At 42.8% G+C, this 27351-nt stretch overlaps 2 protein-coding genes and 1 long non-coding RNA gene across 3 annotated transcripts; 1 reads left to right on the forward strand and 2 right to left on the reverse strand.

The window, feature by feature from the left end:
* Positions 1 to 422: 422 nt before the first annotated feature.
* On the reverse strand, positions 423 to 7488 carry LOC111962742 (carboxypeptidase A2-like). Its single transcript, XM_070443226.1, is given in 13 exon segments — positions 423 to 690; positions 842 to 926; positions 1041 to 1240; positions 1526 to 1616; positions 3271 to 3308; positions 3311 to 3380; positions 3510 to 3535; positions 3538 to 3609; positions 3872 to 3977; positions 4266 to 4364; positions 6739 to 6873; positions 7002 to 7083; positions 7414 to 7488. Coding segments are annotated over 13 exon segments (1254 nt in total). The 5' UTR covers positions 7476 to 7488; the 3' UTR covers positions 423 to 502.
* LOC139027606 (uncharacterized) lies at positions 1624 to 2741 on the reverse strand. Its single transcript, XR_011479739.1, has 3 exons — positions 2580 to 2741; positions 2277 to 2397; positions 1624 to 1687 (listed from the first exon to the last, which is right to left on the reverse strand). It is a non-coding gene; the product is annotated as an uncharacterized lncRNA (long non-coding RNA).
* A 708-nt stretch (positions 7489 to 8196) lies between the features above and the next one.
* On the forward strand, positions 8197 to 25568 carry smc1b (structural maintenance of chromosomes 1B). Its single transcript, XM_023986049.2, is given in 25 exon segments — positions 8197 to 8383; positions 8589 to 8777; positions 10383 to 10495; positions 10638 to 10841; positions 11320 to 11558; positions 11646 to 11904; positions 12484 to 12618; positions 12801 to 12883; positions 15245 to 15452; positions 15758 to 15943; positions 16154 to 16339; positions 16539 to 16685; positions 16901 to 17038; positions 17310 to 17426; positions 18200 to 18306; positions 20089 to 20230; positions 20424 to 20569; positions 20778 to 20931; positions 21333 to 21437; positions 21604 to 21757; positions 22237 to 22391; positions 24608 to 24759; positions 24913 to 24982; positions 25072 to 25182; positions 25395 to 25568. Coding segments are annotated over 25 exon segments (3783 nt in total). The 5' UTR covers positions 8197 to 8274.
* The last annotated feature ends 1783 nt before the right edge of the window (positions 25569 to 27351 follow it).

Below are 27351 nucleotides of genomic sequence, written 5' to 3' on the forward strand. Positions count from 1 at the left end.
TCAAGTCTATATTATATCAGTAGTCTATTCTATTCAAGTCTATATTATATCAATAGTCTGTTCTATCAGTAGTCTATTCTATCAAGTCTATATATTATATCAATAGTCTGTTCTATCAGTAGTCTATTCTATCAAGTCTATATTATATCAATATGTTCTGTTCTATCAGTAGTCTATTCTATCAGTATCTATTCTATCAGTAGTCTATTTCTATCAAGTGCTATATTATATCATAGTCTATTATATCAGTATCTATTCTATTCAAGTCTATATTATATCAATAGTCTATTATATCAGTAGTCTATTCTATCAAGTCTATATTATATCAATAGTCTGTTCTATCAGTAGTCTATTCTATCAATAGTCTATTCTATCAATAGTCTATTATATCAATTTAACAAAAAGTTCAATGAACACAGACACTTTTTCCAGACCTATAATTCTTTATTTAACTGAGTTCAGGCCTTGGAAGGAAAGGTTGTGTGTTGGGTGGGTTTGAGACTTAATAGGAGTGGTCATGGACATACTCCATGATGTCCTTCAGGGCCAGCCAGGTCTCAGAGGCAGTGGGGATGATCTGATTGGCTGGCAGGATGAAACCATAGCGACCGGTGTCCCTCAGCTCAAAGGCAAAGGAGTACTTGATGCCCAGGTTGTAGGACCAATCGATGCTGCCTCCGCTGGCTTGGTCTGGAGGGGGGAGAAATCACATATTAATGAAAGTATTGGATTGAACTACCATGCTGTGCTTTCCAGTTCTGGCTGGTGGGTCGCATCTAATGACAAACCAACTTCATTGAAACACTTGGAGCCACTTATAGTATAAGTATTGAATACTTACAGATGATCTTGCAGATGCTGCCAACCTTAAATGTGGTTCCATGGAGAGAGCTGAGCTTCTGGACTGCAGACCTGCCCACAGAGTCCTACCAGAAAGCAGCAGAGACAGGAGAGTCAGTGGATTAGTGTGTGTGTGTACATGTGTTTGCATGAGTGTGTGTGCGTATGTACGTGTGAGTGTGTGTGGTGTGTTATGTTACCAGTTCAGCCGCGTGGAGCGCATCTTTGCAGGTGTATCCGTAGGGGTACATGAGCAGCTGGGAGTAGGCGTGGATGGAGATGAAGGACTTGAAGTTGCCGTGGTTCTTTACCAGGTTCACAACGTTCTTCACCTCTATCTCAGAGTGGGGAGACGGGCCGTGGTACGAGTCAGAGCAGGGGTTGGTACTAGCACCGGGGCCTGGAGAAACACACACAAGCACGCACACGCACACACACAAAGACACATGGATGGACACAGGTTATTCTGCATACAACAAAAAGGTATGGGAAGGAAAGCTTTGTTTTCACACCATAAAGTGCTTCTCATAACATTGTACTTTTCACTAACTTCATCTCTGGGAAAGGAAACTATAAGCGGTGGGAATGTATGCCATAGTCAACCTGTGACACCCACCACCAAAGCTGGTCCGGGAATGTAACATTACATGATTTACAGGTTTTCAAAATGAGGCGTGATACCCACCTCCAAAACCAGCATCCCAGTTCCTGTTTGGGTCGACACCACGGCACATGGAGCCAGGGTTCTTGGAGCGAGTCTTGCGCCACATACGGTCCTGTGAACCATGAGGACGCAATACTCTAACTCAGTAAACACTATACTGGTATACCATGAGGACACAATACTCTAACTAATAAACACTATACTGGTATACCATGAGGAACACATACTTTAACTCAGTACAACCACTACACTGGATTACCATGAGACACCATACTATAACTCAGTTAAACACTATACTGGTATACCATGAGGACCAATACTTACTCAGTAAACACTATACTGTATTGCCATGAGGAACACAATACTCTAACATCAGTAAACCACTATATGGGCATTATACCATGAGGCACAATACTCTAACTCAGTTTAACACTATACTGGTATACCTGGAGACACAATATCCTAACTGTAAACACTATCATGGTATACCTGAGGACCATCTACTCTAACTCAAAACACTATACTGGTATAACCATGAGACGCATACTCTAACTCAGGAAACATATACTGTATACCATGAGGACACAATATCTCTACAGTAAAACACTATACTGGTATACTGAGGACACAATACTTAACCAAGTAAACACTATACTGGTATACCTGGACGACAATCTCTTAACTCAGTAAACCACCTATACTGGTATACCATGAAGGACCCCAATACTTTAACTCAGTAAACACTTACTTGTATACCATGAGGACACAATACTTAACTCAGTAAACACTATACTGGTATACCATGAGGAACAATACTCTAACTCAGTAAAACACTATACTGGTATACCATGAGGACACAATACTCTAACTCAGGAAACACTATACTGGTATACCTGAGAACAAATACTCTAACTCAGTAAACCTATACTGGATATACCATGAGGACCACAATACTCTAACTCAGTAACACTATACACTGTATACCATGAGGACACAATACTTTAACACTCAGTAAACACCTAACTGGTATTCATGGAGGAACAATACTTAACTCAGTAAACACTATACTGTATACCATGAGGACACAATACTCTAACTCAGTAAACACTATACTGTATACCGTGAGGACACAATACTCTAACTCAGTAAACACTATACTGGTATACCATGAGGACACACTACTTAACTCAGTAAAACACTATACTGGTATACCATGAGGACACAATACTCTAACTCAGTAAACCACTATACTGGTATACCATGAGACACAATACTCTAACTCAGAAACACTATACTGGTATACCATGAACACAATACTCTAACTCAGTAAACCATTATACTGGTATACCATTGAGGACGCAATACTCTAACTCAGTAAAACTACATACTGGTATAACCGTGAGGACCACAATACTCTAACTCAGTAAACAACATATACTGGTATCCAATGAGGACAACAAACTCTAACTCAGTAAACACTATACTGGTATACCGTGAGGACACAATACTCTAACTCGGTAAACACTATACTGTTTATACCATGTAGCACAACCGGATTGTCCTCATATTACTCTACATTGAGCCAAACTGAGCTGAACAGATGAAAGGTCACACTTTACACTTAGCTGTATAGCTGTAATGTAGTATAGCATTTAGGTGTGTATAGGCCTATCTTTACATCTATAGGAGGTACCTACACTAGGTGTGGACTTGACGTAGCCCACAGTATAGATGCATTATAGCACTGCATATGGTATGACACCTACACTGGTTGGGCTGTGGACGTATCCATCAGGGTTGGGCGAATCAGCAGGTAGATGTCCATGGTTTTCAGGAGGGAGGTCAGGGAAGCATCAGTACCATAGTCACTGGCAATCTGAAAAACAATAACATGTATTTGTGAGACACACACACAGTGTTGGAATGTTGTTTTTCTGTAATGTGTTAATTCTGAATACAATAGCAGTCTGGTTTTCTCTTGGAATGAGAGCAGGTGTTCTCTCACCTTGTTGGCGGTCCACACTCCAGTGGCTGAGACACCCACTCTCTGGAGTGGATACCAGAGTCAACCCAGATGGCAGGACGCTTGTCGCCACCGTGCTGAACTACAACAGAGGACAGATGTGTTATGGTCTTGTTTCATTCAGCTCTTAGGGAGCACTGACGCGTGGGCACACACACACACCACCACCACACATGCATGGACAACATACACGCATTCGCACACACACACAACACAACACACACACACACACACACACACACACACACACACACGCACACAAGTACATAACGTTACAGCTCTCTCTCTTAAAAAAAAAAGACTGTATTTCCATTAACTGTACACAAACAGGAGTAACCCTTTACATACCTTCAGGACATACATGGGCCTGCCTTCATAGGAGGTTCCGATCTGTTCCTTGGTGACTAGGTTAGGGTGAGCAGCCACCAGGCCATCCATCCAGCTGTAGATCTGGAAAGAGAAAAGCACATCAGGATAGTGTCAACATAATGTATGTTATATGATGTTTATAGTATAGATTACATATTACGCAACACATTATTACTGTATTTGATATCCTCAGTACAATATCAACTCTGCAATGAGAATAATGCATATGTCAAATTGATGAGGGTGCAATTTGAAATCTATGCGAGTTTGAAGCTACAATATGTGAGTGAGAGGGTGTTCACGTTTGCATGTTCACATGGGTGAGTGTTTGTGTGTGTACATGCATGTGTGTTTGTGTGTGTAACACACCGTCTCCAGAGGGTGATAGGCTCCAAAGTTGAAGCTCTTGGAGCTGCGCTCCCTCATATTGTTCTCCTCCATCTCTGCCTTTTCCTCATCCAGGAGTTCCTGAAACAATGACAATACCAATCAAGTTATTACTAACAGTTATTACTGTCAGTTATTGTAACCAACCAGTGTTGGGGAAGCTATTCTGAAAGTATAGTTTACCAAGCTACCAATTACTTCACACTGGAAGAAGTTAAGCAACCCTTAAGAAAAATATAGTTTACTTAACTAAATTTACTTTGAAAAGTAGTTCACTACATCCAAACTACTTTGTGAAAAATTATCAAATCTAAATCTGAAATATCATAGACTACAAATTGCAAGAAAAGATCCCTCTGGAGTTAGATGTTAACAATATGTAATTTAGCCTATTAAACACCAAAAACTATGTTTCAAGAGAGAATTAGGCAGGTCTGATGCCGAAAAAGACAGGAAATTCTTGTCTAATTCACACATTTTATTTTTGCAAAAAAAAGTAGTGTGTAGTTCCAGTAGTTAGCTACACCGCTACATGGAAAAAAAGTAATTAACTACTAAAAACACTACCAATATTTGAATTTAGTTCAACTATCACCAAGCTACTGCCAAATGTAGTTAAATTACTAGTTGAACTACATTTAGTTCAGTACTCCCCAACACTGTAACCAACTGAGTTATGTATTACTTGTGGTGCCCAAACGGTGTCACTCACTATATAAAAGTGCATTTTACATTCACTGCTACATTCTAAAACCTGGTTTTCATCATTATTAGCTACACACTTAGAAAGAAGGGTTCCAAAAGGGTTCTTCAGCTGTTACCCATCAGGTAACCCTTTTTGGTTCCAGGTAGAACCCTTCTTGGTTCCAGGTCTGTGGAATAGGTTCTACATGGAACCCAAAAGGGTTCCTTAAAGGGTTCTTCAGCTGTCCCCCATCAGGTAACCCTTTTTGGTTCCAGGTAGAACCCTTCTTGGTTCCAGGTCTGTGGAATAGGTTCTACATGGAACCCAAAAGGGTTCCTTAAAGGGTTCTCCTATGGGGACAGGCAGTGAATCATTTTAGGTTCTAGATAGCACCTTTTTTTCTAAGAGTGTACATCTTCAAATCTGTTAATCAGCATGTTATTTATCTTAAAACAAGAGAACCAGAATAAAACTCTCTCAAACAGTGGATGAGTCCGTTATTATCTCTAAATGTCGTTTGAATGAGTCTTTGTACTGACAAAGACCAGTCAATGGCGGTAGACCAGCAACTGTAGACAATCAAATACGCAACAGGTGTAGACTGACAGTGAAATGCTTACTTACGAACCCTTCCCAACAACAGGTGTAGACTGACAGTGAAATGCTTACTTACGAGCCCTTCCCAACAATGCAGAGAAAAAGAAAAAAATTGAGAAATAATAGAAAAGTGAAACATGTTATAATAAAACTTATAATAAATACACAATGAGTAACAATATCTTAGCTATATACATGGGGTACCAGTACAGAGTCGATGTGCAGGGGTACAAGGTAATTGAGGTAGATATGTACATATAACTAGGAATAAAGTGACAGATAATAAACAGTAACAGCAACGAATGTGATGAGTCAAAAAATGTTGTGCAAAAAGGGTCAATGCAGATAGTCTGGGTAGCTATTTGGTTAACTATTTAACTAACTATTTAGCAGTCTTATGGCTTTGGGGTAGAAGCTGTTCAGGGTCCTATTGGTTTCAGACTTGGTGCATCCGTACCGCTTTCTGTGTGGTAACAGAGAGAACAGTCTATGCCTTGGGTGGCTGGAGTCTTTAACAGTTTTAGGACCTTCCTCTGACACTGCCTGATATAGAGGTCCTGGATGGCAGGGAGCTTGGCCCCAGTGATGTACTGGGCCGTACGCACTACCCTCTGTAGTGTCCATGTGGTCGGATACCAAGCAGTTGCCATACCAAGAAGTGATGCAGCCAGTCAAGATGCTCTCAATGGCGCAGTTGTAGAACTTATTGAGGATCTGAGGGTCCATAACACATCTTTTCAGCCACCTGAGGGAAAAGAGGCGTTGTTGTGTCCTCTTCATGACTATGTTGGTGTTTGTGGGCCATGATAGATCCTTATTGAGGTTTACACCGAGGAACTTGAATATTACAATATTACCTTATTCAAATAAAATGTAATTTCTCAGAACTACCAGTAGATGGCGGAAGTGAGCTGAGCAGTGACTAGTCTCACTTGCCAGACTCATGGCCACCAATGGCTGTGGAAAGAGACTTTGCAGCACAGGAGATATAGGTGGCACCTTACTTGGGTTGAACGGGCTTGTGGTAATGATTGGATCGGAATTAGTGGAATGGTATCAAATACATCAAACACATGGTTTCCAGATGTTTGATGCCATTCCATTTGCTCCATTCCGGCCATTATTATGAGCCGTTCTCCCCTCAGCAGCCTCCTGTGCTTTCCAGTGACTGACCTGCAGGTTGCTGATCATGACAGAGAACTGGATGTTATGGGCACGGAGGTAGTCCTTGACAGCGTACAGGCTGGAGTAGGGCACGCGGATGTCCACAGGGACCTCAGTGTTCACAGGGTGGAGCCAAAAGTCCAGCTGGAAGAGGAGAAGGGAGTGTTAAATCATGTAGTGAATAGGGAGGGACACCATGGTTAGAAGCAGGAAACATGACTGTGAATGGGTCTAAACCAAGTATATTATACTCTTGTTTTTATTATACTTACATCCCAGTATGTGTCCTGCTCCAGAGCACGCAGAAGCAGAATCTGCTCCTCAGACTCCACATTGACCCTGATGACCTGGTCTCTGTGTAGGAAGGAAGGCATGACAAAATTATATTAATCTTTCAGTTCATCAGGGAAACAATATATTTGAAGTCACATGGTGGTTATGGTGAATTGCTAGTAAACACTCAAGTTTCTCAGAGGTTAGAGGCTAGTGACTAAATAATTCCATGTCATTGCAAATCATCATTTTTTGCAATCCTGATACAAAAATGTGATGGCCCATTGATGCATTGTGTTCTGTAGTGTACAACTAACTGTAGAATCTCTCGGATTTAATGTACTAATCTGCAAAGGGAAACATAATTTACGTAGGTATATTTATTTACAAAGTTTAAACAGATGAATTTACCCAATGAAGACCTTCTCACAATTGGCGGCTGCAAGCAGCGCAAAGAGTACCAGAACCTTCATCCTTCCTGTGTCCTGTCCAGTACTGCCAGCTCTCAAAGCACCTGCCTTTATACTCAGCAACAGGTGCATTGTTCCCATGACAGTATTGCTTCACAATCTACTTTTGCTTCACAATCTATGGGGTACTGCCTTTTTCCAATGAATGTGGTGCAATTCAATAGGTCTAGGCCCAAGAGTTATTTTGGGGAATGGACATGATGTCTTAGCTCTATTTGTTTTTCCATAGCATGGTTGGTGGTGCCATTGCCCCCCTTCCTCAGTATCAGCTGTAGATAGTAACAGTCCTTCTCCCAGACATGCCAGTGCAGGATAAGTGGGTCTACACAGCTCAATTGAAAGGCCTCCAGAATATAGGCCTTATGGTCAAGAGGAAAGTAATACAACAGAATAGAATGGAATAGAATAAAAAATACAAATGTTCAAAGCAGGGAAGGGAAATCTGCAACTCAACCTGGCCATTTCAAATTACCACGTGGACAATGGCCATTGTCTTGCAACCAAGATTTTCTGATTTGCCTTAGTCACTGCTTGCAACAGTGTTGCCCCAACACTGAAAGCAACAGTTACAGCATAGCCAATAAATAATGAAAGTAAATAAAATGTAGAACATTTAAATTAATATAATGTAAAAAAAAAAGTTTTATATATTATAACCTAGATATATTCTAATGAAAATTTAGCAACCTTTACCAATGTTCTTATTTTAGTGTTTCCCGCCAAAGGAGAAGGCTTCGACTCAGCGGCGCTCTTCTGAGGAAAAACTTTAGAAAAACTGTTTTTGACTACCTAGCTACCCAAAATGGGTTTTCTAAAGCAGTTGGATGTGGATAATTTTAAGTCATGGCGAGGGAAGCAAGTAATTGGACCTTTTAAAAGGTTTAACTGTATTATTGGCACAAATGGATCCGGTAAGTTTTCTTTAACATTTGTTTTATCTTGATCAACTTGCTTGCTAGCTAACGTTAGCTTGCAATGAACCAATATGGCTTGCTAAACTGTCTGCGTTTTAGCATGGCGTGTACTCGCTGGCAATACCAGACAGTTAATGATAGTTCTGATAATACGTTTCATATATACCTAGCTGGCATTTCACTTTGCAACATCTTTCCATAGGTAAGTCGAACGTGATGGATGCCCTGAGCTTCGTGATGGGGGAACGGGCAGCGACTCTTCGCGTGAAGCACACCAGGGACCTCATCCACGGAGCCCACATTGGCAGGCCGGTGTCCACCACAGCCAGCGTCACCATGCGCTACTGCGACGACAACGGAGAGGAGCTCAACTTCTGTAGGAGCATATCGGGTGAGTTGGATTGCATCGAAGGGCTAGCAACTACAGACTTATTTCATATGAGAAAACAATGTTATCTAGTGGACTCATGCCACGGCCGGCCCGCTCATTAGGCAGGATTTATGAGGGATTCATTAGACAGGGTTGATGACCCATCTCCCAAAAACAACACATAACACCTAACCAAATTTTACCCAAAAACAATGACAATTTCTCTCAACCAGTGGCATATGGGTTTTAATGTGATCGCTGATGCCGCGCTTTGCTGCAGCACTCCACCAACATTCCGTCAAAAAATGTATCTAACATAAATCATATAGCAGAAGTAGGATATAACATAAATAGTATTTGGACTTTTCTGTAGCCTACAGGCTGGAGATCAAATGTATGACAGTGTAATGAGATGGACACTTTCTACATCATACCGGTTTCCCCCGATCAAATAGCTTAACCTAAATGGCACCCAATCAAATAAAACATGCGCTGTCATGTTAACAAACAACATATCCTAAAAACTCGACAGGTCAAAGTAAAATGGACAATATGGAATGGACAATCACAAATGTTGTCCAAGAGTTTCACCCCATTGTCATGATCAGTGGTTTCAAGTTTGTATCTGTCCATTTTTGACAAGCTGATCATAGCGTAAAATAAAATACTTCTGCATTTCCTGTTGTGTAAACACATTGCAAATAAGCTCACAATAACTCCTGATAAAGTTGGGTAGTTGATATTCAGAGCTTAAATAGCCAAATTGATTAGTCACAGGAATAAGGACTAATTAAGCCAATGTAACAGCCTGTCTTAAAAACTGTGGGCCTACTACATGGATAGGCATTCATAAAATTCCATTGCAGGCTGGCAGGTAGGCTACACCCCAGTAAGCACAAGCTCTTTCGGAAGTCTTTATTTGTTCTGGACCGGACTTCGTTTTTTGATGTTTTACAAATGGTAGGCTTACCACATAGATGGGCATTCTTAAAATTCGATTTCAGCCATCTCAGTAAGCATGGATCGACGGCGACCTTTTGGAAGTCTTTTTTTGGTGCAGTCCGGACCCGCCTTGATTTCCACATCCACGGACATTGGTCTTTGGTCTGGTCCAAACCAAATCTGAACCAATCATAGAAATCTATGTTTGGTTCAGATTTTGGGCGGTCCAGACGGGCCTTGACTTCAACGTTTACGGACATTAATTTTGACCAGCCTTGATTTGGCCCAAACATAGACGTCTATAAATTACATATTTTCAACTTTCATTCACAACCAAAAATGAGCCTGATTTCAATGTCCGGAAAAGATGCCTTTGCAACTTCCTATAAAATATGTATTTTAAACATCCGGAAAATACATATTTTCACCTTTAATTTAGAACCTAAATAGAACCTAACTTCAACGTCTGGAATGTCTTTTCAACGTTGTTTTTCATTCTGACCTGGTCTGTCTTATTCAGCAAATATTCTGTCCTGGTCTGTCTTATTCAGCAAATATTCTGTCCTGGTCTGTCTTATTCAGCAAATATTTAGCAAAAATTTGGTCCAGTAGTGTATGCATATACTAGCTCAACTAATGATTGTAGCTACTGTACTGTATGCACTAATGTTGTGTATCTTCCAGGGGACTCCTCTGAGTATCGCATCAATGGCAGACAAATCACCCTTGCCAAGTACACAGAGGAACTGGAGAAGATAGGCATTGTGACTAAAGCTAGAAACTGTCTGGTATTCCAGGTAAGCAAACACACCCACACACACAACTGCCAGTATTTTATCATAATTCATAATGTAGCTAATTACAGTGCCATTCATTAAAGTAAATTCTGAGACAGTTTAATAGTGACCTCTGTTTTATATTTCCTGTGACTCCATACAGGGGGCGGTGGAGTCCATCGCCATGAAGAACCCCAAGGAGCGGACCAAGATGTTTGAGCGCATCAGCCAGTCTCTGGAGCTGTCTGATGACTATGACAGGAAGAAGGAGGCTCTGCAGAAGGCTAAAGAAGACACGCAGTTCCACTTCAACAAGAAGAGGACAGCCACCGCAGAGAAGAAGCAGGTCTCCTCAGAGAAAGTGGAGGTAGGATAAGAACACAGAGAGGGGATATTCTCCAATTATCTGTCATAAGACTTAACATAACACTGTCGTAACAGTTAGTAAATGACAACTTGCTTTTTACCCAGTCACATTAAATCATCACGACAATCTGGAAATATGGTTAAAAGTCATGGAAAAGTTTAGGAATTTCAATTCACAATGTTTATTGTTCAATTCATGTATATGCTCTTAGGCTCCCGAGTGGCGCAGCGGTCTAAGGCACTGCATCTCAGTGCTAGAGGTGTCACTACAAACACTCTAGTTCAAGTCCAGGCTGTATCACAACCGGCCGTGATTGGGAATCCCGTAAGGCGGCGCACAATTGGCCCAGCGTCGTCCGGGTTTGGCCGGTGTAGGCCGCTATTCTAAATAAGAATTTGTTCTTAACTGACTTGCCTAGTTAAATACAGGTTAAAAATAAAATAAAAGAACTGTCCCTCTCTTCGTCCTCATCCCCCAGGCCCAGAAGTACCAGGAGTTGGTGGATGACCTGAACCAGGGGAGGCTGCAGCTTAACCTGTTCCAGCTGTACCACAACCAGCAGGGCCTGAGTGCCCTGTCAAAGACCCTGAGGAAGAGACAGGAGGCTGTGGCCGGTAAGAAGACAGGACTGGATGGGTGGGAGCAGAGCGTCAAGTCCCAGAAGAAAGAACATGGACGCTTTACCAGAGAGCTGCAGCAGATTGAGAAGGAGATCCGGTGGGTAGGAGTCAGGAGGGAGAAGTGTGTGTAGAGAGAGGTGTGTTTGTTTATTACTAACTAAACTAACCTCTCCCTCTCCCCCAGTGGGCAGGAGCAGACACTGTCCCTGCGTCGGTCCCAGTACATCAAGGCCAAGGTGAATACGGCCCACCACCTAAAGAAGGTAGATGATACCCGTGGAGCCCTGGAGAAGGGCCAGAGGATGGGTGCCAAGAAAGAGGAGGAGCTGGCTGAGTTCCATCAGGAGCTCCAGGAGCTGGAGAGGGCCTGGAGGGACTATGAGAGACATGCCCAGGAGAAGTTCACCGACCGGGGGGCTGACATACAGCTGGAGGAGGAACAGGTAATAAGAGAGACAACACAACATAAAGAGAGACCTAAGATAACAACATAACATGGCAGCAACACATGGCAGCAACACATGACAACACAGCATGGTAGCAACACAACATGACAACAACATGGTAGCAACAAAACATGGTACAAACATTATTGGGCACAGACAACAGCGCAAAGGCAAGAAGGTAGAGACAACAATACATCACGCGAAGCATCCACAACTGTCAGTAAGAGTGTCAATGATTGAGTCTTTGAATGAAGAGACAGTTTCCAGTTTGTCCCGTTTGAGTGTTTTTGCAGCTCGTTCCAGTCGCTAGCTGCAGCGAACTGAAAAGAGGAGCGACCCAGGGATTTCAGCTTATGAAATATGGAACCAACACTTTAGATGTTGCGTTTATATTTTTGTTCGGTGTAGTTTAGGTTCCATGTGCTATGTGTGTGTGTGTGTGTGTGTGTGTGTGTGTGTTGTGTGTGTGTGTGTGTGTGGTGTGTGTGTGTGGTGGTGTGTGTGTGGTGTGGTGTGTGTGTGTGTGTGTGTGTGTGTGTGTGTTGTGTGTGTGTGTATTCTGTGTGTCTGTTGGAGCGCTATAAGGAGCTGAAGGAGCTGGCCAGGAAGCAGGGGGCCCTCCTGTCCCAGCAGGCTGAGAAGATGCACTGGGAGGTCAAGGCTGACCACCAGAAAATCGAGTTTGACCAGCGGAGGAAGAAAGAAGTGGAGGTAGGTACTAGAGTGTGTGTGTGTGTGTGTGTGTGTGTGTGTGTGTGTGTGTGTGTGTGTGTGTGTGTGTGTGTGTGTGTGTGTGTGTGTGTGTGTGTGTGGTGTGTGTGTGTGTGTGTGTGTGTGTGGTGTGGTGTGTGTGTGAAAACAGGAATTGGTGTTGACTTTCTCTGTGTATATAGGTAAGCATTAAGCACAACCAGACTCAGCTGGGGGACTTCACCAGGAGAGCAGATAAACTGGAGGAGTACACCAACACATGCAAGTAAGTCATGTGTTGTGTATGTTACTGGTTACTGATGAGTGAAAAAATAGATACAGTTGAAGTCGGAAGTTTACATACACCTTAGCCAAATACATTTAAACTCAGTTTTTCACAATTCCTGATAAATAATCCTCGTAAAAATTCCCCGTCTTAGGTCGGTTAGGATCACCAGTTTATTTTAAGAATGTGAAATGTCAGAATAATAGTAGAGAGAATGATTTATTTCAGCTTTTTTTTCTTTCATCACATTCCCAGTGGGTCAGAAGTTTACATACACTCAATTAGTATTTGGTAGCATTGCCTTTAAGTTGTTTAACTTGGGTCAAACGTCAAATGTTTTGGGTAGCCTTCCACAAGCTTCCCACAATAAGTTGGGTGAATCCTGACAGAGCTGGTGTAACTGAGTCAGGTTTATAGGCCTCCTTGCTTGCACATGCTTTTTCAGTTCTGCCCACAGATTTTCTATGCGATTGAGGTCAGGGTTTTGTGATGGCCACTCCAATACCTTGACTTTGTTGTCATTCAGCCATTTTGCTACAACTTTGGAAGGTTGCTTGGTGTAATTGTCCATTTGGAAGACCTATTTGGGACCAAGCTTTAACTTCCTGACTGATGTCTTGAGATGTTGCTTCAATATATCCACATGATTTTCCTCCCTCATGATGCCATCTATTTTGTGAAGTGCACCAGTCCCTCCTGCAGCGAAGCACCCCCACAACATGATGCTGCCACCCCCATGTTTCACAGTTGGGATGGTGTTCCTGGGCTTGCAAGCCACCCCCGTTTTCCTCCAAACATAACAATGGTCATTATGGCCAAACAGTTCTATTTTTGTTTCATCAGACCAGAGGACATTTCTCCAAAAAGTACGATCTGTGTCCCCATGTGCAGTTGCAAACCATAGTCTGGCTTTTTTATGGCGGTTTTGGAGCAGTGGCTTCTTCCTTGCTGAGCGGCCTTTCAGGTTATGTCGATATAGGACTCGTTTTACTGTGGATATAAATACTTTTTTACCCGTTTCATCCAGCATCTTCACAAGGTCCTTTGCTGTTGTTCTGGGATTGATTTGCACTTTTCGCACCGAAGTACTGTCATCTCTAGGAGACAGAACGCGTCTCCTTCCTGAGCGGCATGGTCCCATGGTGTTTATACTTGCGTACTATTCTTCGCACAGATGAACGTTGTACCTTCAGGCGTTTGGAAATTGCTCCCAAGGATGAACCAGACTTGTGGAGGTCTACAATAAAAAAAAATCTGAGGTCTTGGCTGATTTCTTTTGATTTTCCCATGATGTCAAGCAAAGAGGCACTGAGTTTGAAGGTAGGCCTTGAAATACATCCACAGGTACACCTCCGATTGACTCAAATTATGTCAATTAGCCTATCAGAAGCTTCTAAAATCATGACATAATTTTCTGGAATTTTCCAAGCTGTTTAAAGGCCCAGTCAATTTAGTGTATGTAAACTTCTGACCCACTGGAATTGTGATACAGTGAATTATAAGTGAAATATTCTGTCTGTAAACAATTGTTGGAAAAATTACTTGTGTCATGCATTAAAGTAGATGTCCTAACCGACTTGCCAAAACTATTGTTTTCTTAATAAGATATTTGGTTGAAAACGAGTTTTAATGACTCCAACCTAAGTGTATGTAAACTTCCGACTTCAACTGTAGTTACAAATCACAATATTATTTTGGACAATAAATAGATACTTTGACTTCAAAGTATTTTGGACAATTTCTTTGTAGATTTTTGCTAGGTAGCACTAGTCGGCTGTACCTGTGCCAAAACGCAGCTATTTTTTATCCTATAGTGTGTTCTCCATCTTCTTTTTAAATATTGAATCAACATGTTTTCAGCACTTATTTCCATGACTGATCAAACTCATTTTATAAGGCTCTCTCTCGTCTATCTGCAGCAGACATATAGTGAGCAATATGTTTGGAACATCAAATTGCAATTAAACCTTAGTAACGAATCGCAATACATAGAATCATGAGAACCACGATACATATCGTATCGGCATCTAAGTATCGTGATAATATCGTTTTGTGAGGACCCTGGCAATTCCCACCCCTATTGTATATGTGTGTTGCTGTTATTTTTTGAAGGAGAACACTACTTAAATACTTTTGTCAGTGTTAAGCACCCAATTCTTTATAAAGCTTCTCTTGGCTGTGCTGACATACTAAACTTCTGAGAGAAAGAGCGAGAAGGAGAAAGAGAGAGAGGAGAGAGTGAAGGAGAGAGCGATAGAAAATTAGAGAGAGGAGAGAGAGAAAAGGAGAGAGTGAAGGAGAAAGGGAGAGAGGGAGAAAGAAGGGAAAAAGAGTGACAAACTGTGTTTTTCTTCTGTTCAGGAGTTCTCTGGAGGAGTTTCGTCAGCAGGAGGAGGTGCTGTCTGCGGAACTGCAGAGAGGGAGGGTGAGGGGGGAGGAGGTGAACCAGGAGTTAGGGGAGGTACTGGGAGAGCTGCAGAACGCCAGGCTGGACAGCCAGGAGAGTAAGAGGCAGCAGCAACGCAACGAGGTCCTGGAAAACCTCCGCAGACTCTACCCTGACACACTGGTGAGACATCCCTAGACATCCCTGTCTCACTGCCACCAACACCTCATTAGATCAAACTGGGTATATATCATCTTCCATAGTGCACCCACCCCTCATCTCTTATTGGAGTCATTTGAATGTGAGCTTGTAGGGATTGTCTTGGCAGCAATCTTGTTTAGGATCTCATAGAATCTTGAGATATTTTAAGATCATGTTACTAGTATCCAGTAAGATCTATCTGAAGGTCTTGTAGGATCTTCCAAGATCTTTTGTCAGCATCCAGAGGAAGATTTCTGCCAGGGTGTGTTTGTTCCTCTATTTCCCAGTTTGGTCGTCTGGTGGACCTGTGCAGCCCCATCCATAAGAAGTACCAGCTGGCCGTCACCAAGGTGTTTGGACGCTACATGAACGCCATAGTAGTGTCTTCAGAGAAGGTGGCTCGGGACTGCATCCGCTTTGTCAAAGAGGAGAGGGCCGAACCAGAAACCTTCTTACCCATAGATTACCTGGACGTGAGTCAGTGGACACAGAAAGAGAGATTGTTTGTCGGCCTACTCCTTCATTTAAAAAAACAACAACAAAACGGCAGCTCCACTACGTTTGCTATAAAGCTGAGGGATGGGGGATGGAGAAACAACCAGAACTACCTAAAACTAACAACAAAGGCTTTGATTAACACACAAACCTCACTGAGTCTGTCCCACCTCCCTGTCCCTTCCCAGGTGAGCCCTCTGAATGAGCGGCTGCGTGGGGTGCGTGGAGCTAAGATGATGGTGGACGTGGTGCAGTGTTCCCCTACCGCTCCTCAGCTGAAGAAAGTCATCCAGTTTGTGTGTGGCAACGCTCTGGTCTGTGAGACACTCAAAGAGGCCAGAGCCATCGCCTTCGACGGGCCTGAGCGACTCAAGGTGAGTTAGTCAGTCATTCAGCTTGTTTGAGGGCTATGGGATTCAAGGTGATAAATAGATCAGTAATTCTGCGCAGTCCGACTGCAATGTACAGTAGACAGTCTCAAACATGCACAATTAGTCAGTCAACCAGCAAGACAGTCAGAGTTCCCCCCATCCACTTTACTGTGGTAGCACCCACCTCGATATTTTCCCCCAGACGGTGGCTCTGGACGGTACCATGTTCTCCAAGTCAGGGGTGATCTCTGGGGGCTCCAGCCACCTGCGGAGCAAGGCCCGGCGCTGGGACGAGAAGGACATGACCAAGCTGAAGGAGCTCAAAGAACAGCTGACTGCAGAGCTACGTGTGAGTCTGGGTCTTTGCACACGTTCAGAATCTAGATTTTGAAAGTCTGGGAATCTAATACATTTTTTATTATTGTAAGTCTTGATTCTATAATATGCACTGCTAAACCACAAACTTATTCTCTCTGGCTCAGGGAGTGTAGTTTTTCTGTCCAACTTGAAGGGGAAGATTATATGAGACAGTCCTTTATTTCCACTTCCTGTGTCATGTGACAGGGTCTGGTGAAGCTGAAGCGTAAGGAGCCTGAGCTGAAACAGATCCAGTCTCAGGCTCACGGGGTTCAGACCCGTCTGAAGTACTCCCACACTGAACTGGACACCCTCCGCAAGAAGAGCATTCCCAACTGCCACGCGGTAAACGACACTAACACTGTTACTGTGACTACACCATCTGCAAACCACCACTTCTACTTGAATTCAACATGTGTCTACTTATTTTTACTCCAACAAGAGCATAGTAAGCCATCAACAGTTTTTCAGCTTATCAAGTCTTGGGTGATGTTTTTGAGTTTTGAAAATGTATGCACTCTACTGTAAGTCTCTCAATACTGTCAGAGTTTTCTCCATCTGTGGCCCATGTCGCGCACATCTCATGTCTTGACAACTTGCATGTCTCTCCCTTCAGGAGATGTCTCGCCTGGAGGCAGAGCTGGCCAACGTGGAGTCTCAGCTGGAGATGCAGAAAGAGAACATGGAGGTCAAGGAGCTGGAGATGAAGAAGCTCCAAGACAGGATCAACCAGGTCAGGACACACTGCTACCAAGACTATTTAGAATAATGCCTAAATTGGCAGGTAGTCTAGCGGTTAAAAGCATTGGGCTGGTAACCAAAAGGTTGCTGGTTTAAATCCCTGAGACGGCTAAGGGGGGGGAAACTGTCGATACGCCCTTGAGCAAGGAACTTAACGCTAATTTCTATTGTAAGTCGCTTTGGATAAGAGCATCCGCTAAATAGCAGACACCTGTTATTAGTGGCGTGTCATAGCTAACACAAACAACACCAAGGTTTTACATCAATTAGCAGATGCTCTTAACCAGAGAGACTTACAGTAGTGAGTGCATACATTTTCAAAACTCGAAAACATCGCCCAAGACATGATAAGATGAAAAACTGTTGATGGCTTACTATGCTCTTGTTGGAAAAGAAGAAAGTAGACACATGTTGAATTCAAGTGGGAATTGAACCCACAACTCCAGAGTGGGAAGTGCCATGCTCTACCGACTGAGCCACACAGGACTATACTTTTACATAATTTAGCAGACACTCTTATCCAGAGAGATTTACAGGAACAACGTGCCCTGGATCAAGATCACATTAACAGATTTTTCATGTTGTCAGCTTGGGGATTCAAACCAGTGACCTTTTGATTCCTGGCCAAACGCTCTAACCGCTAGGCTACCTGCCGCACTAACAAATATTTGTAGTATGTCACTGCCATAGAGTAGGAACGTTCTGCCTACTATGTCTAGGGGGACCAGGTTAGTGGTAATGTTGTTGTTATTGTTCTGTGTTCAGATGGAGGACGTGGTGTTCTCAGACTTCTGTACTGAGATAGGAGTGGCCAACATCAGGGAGTATGAACAGGAGCATCTCAAACAGCAGCAGGATGTAGACAGGAAACGGTACTGGACTGGACCTCCCCACATTACATACAGTATATATGGTCTATGGAACGATGATGCTAACAAGTTTATATGGACTGATTGTACAGTATGCTTGTTCTTATACGGTGTACAGTGCATTCGGAAAGTGTTCAGACCCCTTGACTTTTTCCCCATTTTGTTACATTACAACCTTATTCTAAAATGTATTAAAGTGTTTTTTTCCCCCTCATCAATCTACACACAATACCTCATCATGACAAAACAAAAACAGGTCTTTAGAAATTTTAGCAAATGTATTAAAGATACAATACGGAAAAATCACATCTACATAAGTATACAGACCCTTTACACAGTACTTTGTTAAAGCTTCTTTGGCAGCGATTACAGCCTCAAGTCTTCTTGAGTATGACACTACAAGCTTGGCACGCCTGTATTTGGAGAGTTTCTCCCATTCTCCTCTGCAGATCCTCTCAAGCTCTGTCAGGTTGCATGGGGAGCGTCGCTGCACAGCTATTTTCAGGTCTCTCTAGAGATGTTTGATCGAATTGAAGTCCTGGCTGTGGCTGGGCCACTCAAGGACATTCAGAGAAATGTCCCGAAGCCACTCCTGTGTTGTCTTAGCTGTGTGCTTAGGGTCATTGTCCTGTTGGAAGGTGAACCTTCAACCCAGTTTGAGGTCCTAGATGCTCTGGAGCAGGTTTTCATCAAGGATATCTCTGTACTTTACCCTGTTCATCTTTCCCTCGGTCTTGACTAGTCGCCCAGTCCCTGTCGCTGAAAAACAGCCCCAGCGCATGATAGTACCACCACCATGCTTCACCGTATGGATGGAGCCAGGTTTCCTCCATACGTGACACTTGGCATTCAGGCCAAAGAGTTCAATCTTGGTTTTATTAGATCAGAGAATCTTGTTTCTCATGGTCTGAGAGTCCTTTAGATGCCTTTTGGCAAACGCTAAGCGGGATATCATGTGCCTTTTACTGAGGAGTGACTTATGTCTGGCCATTCAACCATAACGGCCTGATTGGTGGAATGCTGCAGAGATGGTTGTTCTTCTGAAAAATTCTTCCATCGCCACAAAGGAACTCTGGAGCTCTGTCAGAGTGACCATCGGGTTCTTGGTCACCTCCCTGACCAAGGCCCTTCTGTCCCAATTGCTCAGTTTGGCCAGGTGGCCAAGCTCTAGGAAGAGTCTTGGTGGTTCCAAACTTCTTCCATTTAAGAATGATGGAGGCCACTGTGTTCTTGGGGACCTTCAATTCTGCAGAAATGTTTTGGTACCCTTCTCCAGTTCTGTGCCTCGAAACAATCCTGTCTCTGACCTCTGTGGACAATTCCTTCGACCTCATGGCTTGGTTTTGCTCTGACATGCACTGTCAACTGTAGGACCTTATATAGACAGGTGTGTGCCTTTCCCAATCTTGTCCAATCAATTGAATTTACCACAGGTGGACTCCAATCAAGTTGTAGAAACATCTCAAGGATGATCAATGGAAGCAGGATGCAAATTAGCTCAATTTCGAGTCATAGCAAAGGGTCTGAATACTTATGTAAAAAAGGTATTTCTGTTTTTTGTATGTAGATTGATGAGGATAAAAGTAATTTAATCAATTTTAGAATAAGGCGTAACAAAACGTAACAAAATGTGGCTAAAGTCAAGGGGTCTGAATACTTTCCGAATGCACTGTATATTGTTCGCAATATTATTATATTTTTTCTGGCATCTCCTCTCCCACATCTCTTTTCTGTCACTGCCTGAGTGTAATCAACCCCCCCTCTCTTTTCCCACCCCTCTCCCAGGTTGGAGTTTGAGTCTCAGCGGACCTGTCTGAAGGCCCAGTTGGAGTATGAACAGGGTCAGCTGGAGCAGCAGAGGAAGAAGATGAAGAAACTAGAGGAGACCATCGCCAAGGAGCAGAGCAGAGTGGAAGAACAGAAGCAGGCAAAACATACCTCCTCTCCTCCTCCATTCTCTCCTTTTCTCAACTTCCATCTCATGTTATCTCCTTTCATCCTCCTTTCTTGTCCCTTCATACCTCCCTTCCTTCCCTTTTCCCATCAGCTTCTCAAGTCCTCCTCTAAAATCACACAGAATGTAATCCCACTGTTGTGTTGTTCTCTTGTGTCTCCGCTAGGAGGAGGAGAAGCTGCTGGTGGTGATGGAAGAGAGTCAATCTAAAGTGTTGGATCTGAAGAATCATCTGCTGGGGAAGAAGACCCAGGCTACTGACTCTAAGGCCCAGGTGGACCAAACAATGAAGAGCCTTCAGGAGTGCTCCAGGTACTACTGACTGTGGCTGTTTTGCTGTCAGTTATTTTTGTCCAGTGTATCAAATTGATTGCAGGTCACTTCACTGGTCTCATCGCCCTCTCTAAAAGCTGATCTTCTCCTCTCTCCGCCCTATCCCTCTTCATTCTCTGTATCTCCCTCCCCCTTCTCTTCTTCCTTTCTCTGTCCCCTCTCCGTGTCTAACCCTTCTCCCCACCAGAGAGCAGGTGAAGCTGCAGAGGGAGGTTATCTCAGCTGAGACAGCCCTGGAGCAGTTGAGGATCTGGAAACACAACCTGCTGCTAGGTTGTAAGATCCAGGGCCTGCCCATCACGCTGCTGTCTGGCAGCTTGGACGAGATCAGTGAGGTGCAGGTAGGACAGACTAGAGACCACAGGAGGGTGGTAGCACGTTAATTGGGGAATATGGGCTCGTCGTAATGGCTGGAGCGAAATAAATGTTTTTTATGTGTTTGATGCAGTTCCATTTGCTCCGTTCCAGCCATTATTATGAGCTTTACTCCCCTCAGTAGCCTCCACTATCAGAGACAGAGTGAGGGGGGGGCATAGACCAGGGTAGTGTGCAGTAGGGCTGTAAAATCCAGGACCTGTCCAGATGACGGGCTGTGTTCACGTTCTCCTTTCTTGTACTGAATGTGTATTGTGTACTTGGGTGTACAGTTGTTTATCTCTCATATGTGTAATTCAAATTCACTATCGGGGGAGAATAAAGTTCTATTCCTCTTATGTCTGATTGACTGTTCTGGCCTTGTCAGCTGGACTCAGAGTCACTCACAGAGAGCACCTGCACCACTATGGACATCTACGAGAGAGAGGCTCTGATGGTCATCGACTACTCTGGCCTGGGAACTGAGCTGAAGGTAGACCTCATTAATCAATCATTAATCTACAGTATCCCTTCTCAGTCTCTTAGCTTTAAGAACTGATCACTATCATACAGTTAATGTACTGTATTCATCCCAGAGGACAGTTATGTATCTAACGTTATGCTGTCCAAACGTGTGTGTGTGTCTTTATGTCCAACAGGATCTTGCAGGGGAGGAGGTGGACCCCCAGGTAGAGCGTCTTAAGGAGACAGTGTCCTCTCTAGAGGGGGTCCTACAGCGCTCCACAGCCCCCAACCTTAAAGCCCTGGAGAAAATGAGGGAGGTCAAGGACAAATTCCAGGGGGTGGTGGACGGTACAAAGTGCAAAAACACACCTCAATACACCAACTGTATAGTGCAGACACACACCTCATTACACAAACGCTATCGCTTAACTTGTCTTGGTGAGTGTATTGTAGGAACCCATTGAGGGCCCTAAAAAGTTAAAACCCAGAGGAAACAGGTTTTAGTGACAAACTTTTAAGATGCTAGAGTGGCATATTTCAAATGCATTGCAGCATTTGTTCTCCCAATACCACGGCGGGACCTAACTTTTTAGTGCCTACAGATCTTTGAGTGACTTATACATTTTAAATAGCCAGTTAAAAAAAGAATTCCATATTCAGTGAGGTTCCATACATTTAAAAAAAACATGAGAGGGATAACACAATAAAGTTAATAACTTTTTTCTGTTGTGGTCCCTTAAAGTTCATGGTGCAATACATATCTGTGTGTGTGTGTATGGCTGAATGATGTTCATCTGATTGCCTCTGTCTTCCTCTGTGTGCTCCAGCGTTTGATGCCAGCACCAAGGCAGCCAGAAGGAGTAACCAGGAGTTTGAGCAGGTTAAAGCCAAACGCTTCAGACTCTTCAGTCAGTGCTTTGAACACGTCTCTGTCGTCATCGACCAGATCTACAAACAACTGTGCAGGAACACCAGCGCTCAGGTGTGAAGGCTTTACTCATACAAAAACACTTGTACACACACACACACACACACACACACACACACACACACACACACACACACACACACACACACACACACACACACACACACACACACCTGAAAGCAATCTTCATACTACTGTGTAATAGACACACTTATCAGGTTTGTGGTGTGTAGTATGTGTAGTGTTTGTAATGTGTGTGTGTGTGTAACAGGGTTTGCAAAAGGTGCTTGAGGTGCTTAAAGTACTTCCATTTGGTACTCTGAAATTCAAGTACTAGAGTACCTTGAAAATCTGACATTTTCTCAAGTAGGTACTTCAAAAGTACTTCAATTCAAATGAGAGGAGAACATGATCAAATACATTTCTAAAAAATATCAGAAAAATGTATTGGTCTTGCAAATTAATTTCCAGGTAGACTACCAAGTTTTATTTCTTCACGTGTTTCGCGCTGTGGTTGCCACTCATTCTACCCACACTGCCACTGAGCCAGGCAGTTACAGAACTGACTGATTAGGCACCGCCAAACGTCACATTGATAGCGAAGATGTCGGGCAAATGTAGATACAATCCTGCCTTTTGTGCTTATGGAACATTTCTGGGATCTTTTATTTATCACACCAACAATAAGAAGAGACTTGCTTTGGCCAAGAAACACAAGCAATGGACATTAGACCAGTGGAAATCTGTCCTTTTGTCTGATGAGTCCAAATTTGACATTTTTGCTTCCAACCGCGGGGTCTTTGTAAGACGCAGAGTAGGTGAACAGATGATCTCTGCATGTATGGTTCCCACCGTGAAGCATGGAGGAGGAGGTGTAAGGGTGCTTTGCTGGTGACACTGTCAGTGATTTATTTAGAATTCAAGGGACACTTAACCAGCATGGCTACCACAGCGTTCTGCAGCGATACGCCATCCCATCTGGTTTGCGCTGAGTGGGACTATCATTTGTTTTTCAAGAGGACAATAACCCAACACACCTCCAGGCTGTGTAAGGGCTATTTGACCAAGAAGGAGAGTGATGGAGTACTGCATCAGATGACCTGGCCTCCACAATCACCCGACCTCAACCCAACTGAGATGGTTTGGGATTAGTTGGACCGCAGAGTGAAGGAAAAGCAGCCAACAAGTACTCAGCATATGTGGGAACTCCTTCAAGACTGTTGAAAAAGCATTCCAGGTGAAGCTGGTTGAGAGACTGCCAACCGTGTGCAAAGCTGTCATCAAGCCAAAGGGTGGCCACTTTGAAGAATTTTAAATATATTTGTATATATTTAAAACCAACACTTTTTTGGTTACTACATGATTTCATAGTTTTGACGTCTTCACTATTATTCTACAATGTAGAAAATAATAAAAATACAGAAAAACCTTTGAATGAGTAAGTGTGTCCAAAATGTTGACTGGTACCGTAGTTTACCCACCTTTATTTACCACTACATCACTAAAACCAACCAATCCACACCGTGTAATGTGCATAAAATTTTGTTCAAGTTTGACGTTGTGAGCATGGGTGAATCGGCCCTGAAGCGCCACATGAAGGGGGAAAGACAAACACTGCTTCCTGCGCTGGCGCCACTTCTACATTATGGAGTTTTTTTGGCAATTGCCTCATTCACAGGGTGCCTGCGATATTCAAGCGGCAGCCGTGCTCCTGCCATTCTGGTGGCTGATCACATGCCGTTTTCCTCACTGGCAACTCGCCCTTCTCCCGACCGGTGACACTAAAGCTGCCAGTCGGAAGCAAGATGCTTTTTTGTAGCTATTAAGTAGTAGATTCCATAAATGGCCAATAAATACAGTCATTAAGTTGGAATTGTGTAGTAATGTGAATAGGACATGTGTTTACCAGTAGGCATGTCCCAAAACTCTGCTCATCACTACTCAAATTACAACACCATCATTACTGACTTACCACTCCTGTATGTAATAAATAAGTAGTGAAACACATATTATTGAGTGGAACTTCTAAGGTAGTGATGACTAGTAAGTTAGTTAGTTTTTTTCATGAGGTTGTGGCGATATACTGCCATCTGGTGGTGACTAGAAACAATTGCGTAATAGGAAGTATTACAAATTGATGGTCCTTGAAAATAAATGTTAGTGCTTGAAAAAGTCCTTCAAAGTCCTTGAATTTGACTTGCCACTGTCTGTACGAACCCTGGTGTAATGTACGGGTGTGTATATGCCTGAATGTGTGCTGCTCCCTCCAGGCCATTCTGAGTGCTGAGAACCCAGATGAGCCCTACCTGGATGGCATCAATTACAACTGTATTGCTCCTGGGAAACGCTTCATGGCCATGGACAACCTGTCTGGAGGAGAGAAGGCCATCGCTGCCCTGGCTCTGGTGTTCGCAATACACAGGTGAGAGAGAAAGAAGTTCATGGCTGTGGACAACCTGTCTGGAGGAGAGAAGGCCATCGCTGCTCTCGTGTTGGCTTTACACAGCAGACATGAGATTTGCCCATCAGTATACAGCACTGAACCACTGTCTGATGTTTGTGTTTTCTCAATCAGCTTCCGTCCAGCTCCGTTCTTTGTCCTGGATGAGGTTGATGCAGCCCTGGACAACACCAATATTGGCAAAGCAAGTTGACATTTTAATTGTGATTAAATATGGGCTGTAGCTACGAATATGGCAACATGGCTGACCTGTCTGTCTCTCTGTGGATGCAGGTGACCAGCTTTATCAGGGAGCAGTCGAGAGAGAGCCTCCAGGTCATCGTCATCTCTCTAAAGGAGGAGTTCTACTCTAGAGCTGACGCTCTGCTGGGGGTCTACCCTGAGGTACAGTACCAAAACACCTTTATTCTAGACCAACTTTCTCTCGCAGCCTGGTTCTGCTGCCTCTTTCTCAGTGCGTCTTTCCTCGTATCGTCTCTCCTTGCCTTCTTCCCAAAACACCAAAGAAGAACCTAGGTTGCTTTCCTCCAATGTGTCTTGAGAAGGAGGCAAGGATATCAGTCCCTGTGACTTAACTGTCTTTCTTTTTCTCTCAGTTTAACGAGTGCATGTTCAGCCGCATGCTGACGCTGGACCTAAGTCCCTATCCTCTGAACGAAGAGAACGGAACAGAGAGAGAGAAGGAGATGTAAAGTAGGAAAGAAAGAAAGAAAGAAAGAACAATCAAAGATATACTGTATTGGCCTGATGTGATAGACCCTGACAGCTGATTTCCTGTTTCTCTTGGGATAGTACTTAACCAATCTTCAATTGATTGCCAAAAGCATTCACCTAAAATGTTTGTTTATTAAAGTTAATATATTGCTTATTGTTACGTAGATTTTTATTCTAGAGGTTTGAGCATATTGTACTCCCTCTCAATACTTTTCTATCATTGTTTAGCTTGAAGCATTTTAACATACCAGGGTTTCACTGTTTACTGTTTTACTTAATATTTAATATAAATCGTTTCCTCTTTATATTGTCTTTGTGTTCTTTTGGACTGAATTATCTATTCATTATTACAACCCAAAATCCCTGTAATCACACATATCAAATGGCATTGTGCAATGTGAATAGTGGATAACAGGTGGCAGCAGTGTTGCAGCTTATGAGCTGTAACAAGGATTTTCAAATATACCATATTATTACAGGTCAATGAAGACATTGGATTACAACCATTTTTTTAAATGTAAAAACCAGCCTACTTTAAATATGCATTAGTGGTTTGGCTGAACCTTCACATGCCCCGACTGACTGCTGTTTTCAGCTGCATTTGGGTTTCCACTATATACCACATCCACAGTCAAAACTGGCTAAATGGTAATAATTCATGAAAACAAAAATTTGCTTTTTGGTCTTAATTTAGGTTTAGGCATAAGGTTAGCAGTGTGGTTAAGGTTAGGTTTAAAACAATTATGTATACAAACCCTGGATTGCTGATGCAATGTATAGGCCACTGAGAGTCTTTGAAGCCAATGTTCACCCATACTGGCAATCCCCAGTAGAAGCAGTCCTCCATAGGAATGTTCAAAGGACATAATTACTTGTATTTAAATGTTTTTTTGTTGTTGTAGTGGGGAAAGTAACATTAGTACTCTTTTTTTTAAATACTTGAAGGCGAATATATTGATATATTTTTTATTTGTATGTTTAGCTCACATAATAATTTTAAAAGTAGGCATTAAGGTGTCTAATAAATCAAACGTGTCAAAAAATAATCTAGACATGAATGAATACATTTCTATACCTTCCAAAATATTTTTTACAATGGAGGAGTAAGGTTGCTCACTTCCCTGGGCTCATAATTTGGACCGGCGATAAAGATGGCCGCAGGGATTCCCCAAGGGCATAAGGCGAGGGTAAATGGAGGAGGGTGTGTCTTTTATGAGTTTAAAACGTGTTTGGAATGCAGTCTCCCTTTAAAATGTGTATAAACCCAGGATGACTAACTGTAATTAAGCCACCGCGCAGCCATCTTGCTAACAAGCCCCTCAGTGAGTGTACAATTATGTTCAATCCGTGGCATGAAATGCCCCATAATTCATTTTGCGATGATTGTACATCCGCTAAGAAAAGTCAGACAAAGCTTAAAACCAACATTAATATGGAGAAGTCAACATACAAGTGTAAGTAAAAACAAATGTAAATAAGTTAGAAATTGAGTTACGAATGCACATGACGGCTCAAACACTTATCATAAAAGTAATTATGTTTTTGTTTGGTAAGCTTTTGGAAATGCTATCTTGCACATATAACTTTCCCTGACATCACACTTATACATTGCAATTTTTGGTTTACCTGATATATTCGGATGGCTAACATTCAATGTCTGCAGAGGCATTGTCTTTTAGCCAAGATATGAAATGCAATCGTAATTGACTAGCGCATATAAACACACACAACAGCTACCGGTGGTTCCACGATGACTGAAAACACAACCGTGGGATGAATGAGTGATACATTTCCGGGGCAAAAGCGGTCCATTTAAAATGTATTTATTCTTCCCTTGCC

This window comes from Salvelinus sp. IW2-2015, linkage group LG4q.1:29 (assembly GCF_002910315.2).
Source record: "Salvelinus sp. IW2-2015 linkage group LG4q.1:29, ASM291031v2, whole genome shotgun sequence".
Classification (NCBI taxonomy): Eukaryota; Metazoa; Chordata; class Actinopteri; order Salmoniformes; family Salmonidae; genus Salvelinus; species Salvelinus sp. IW2-2015.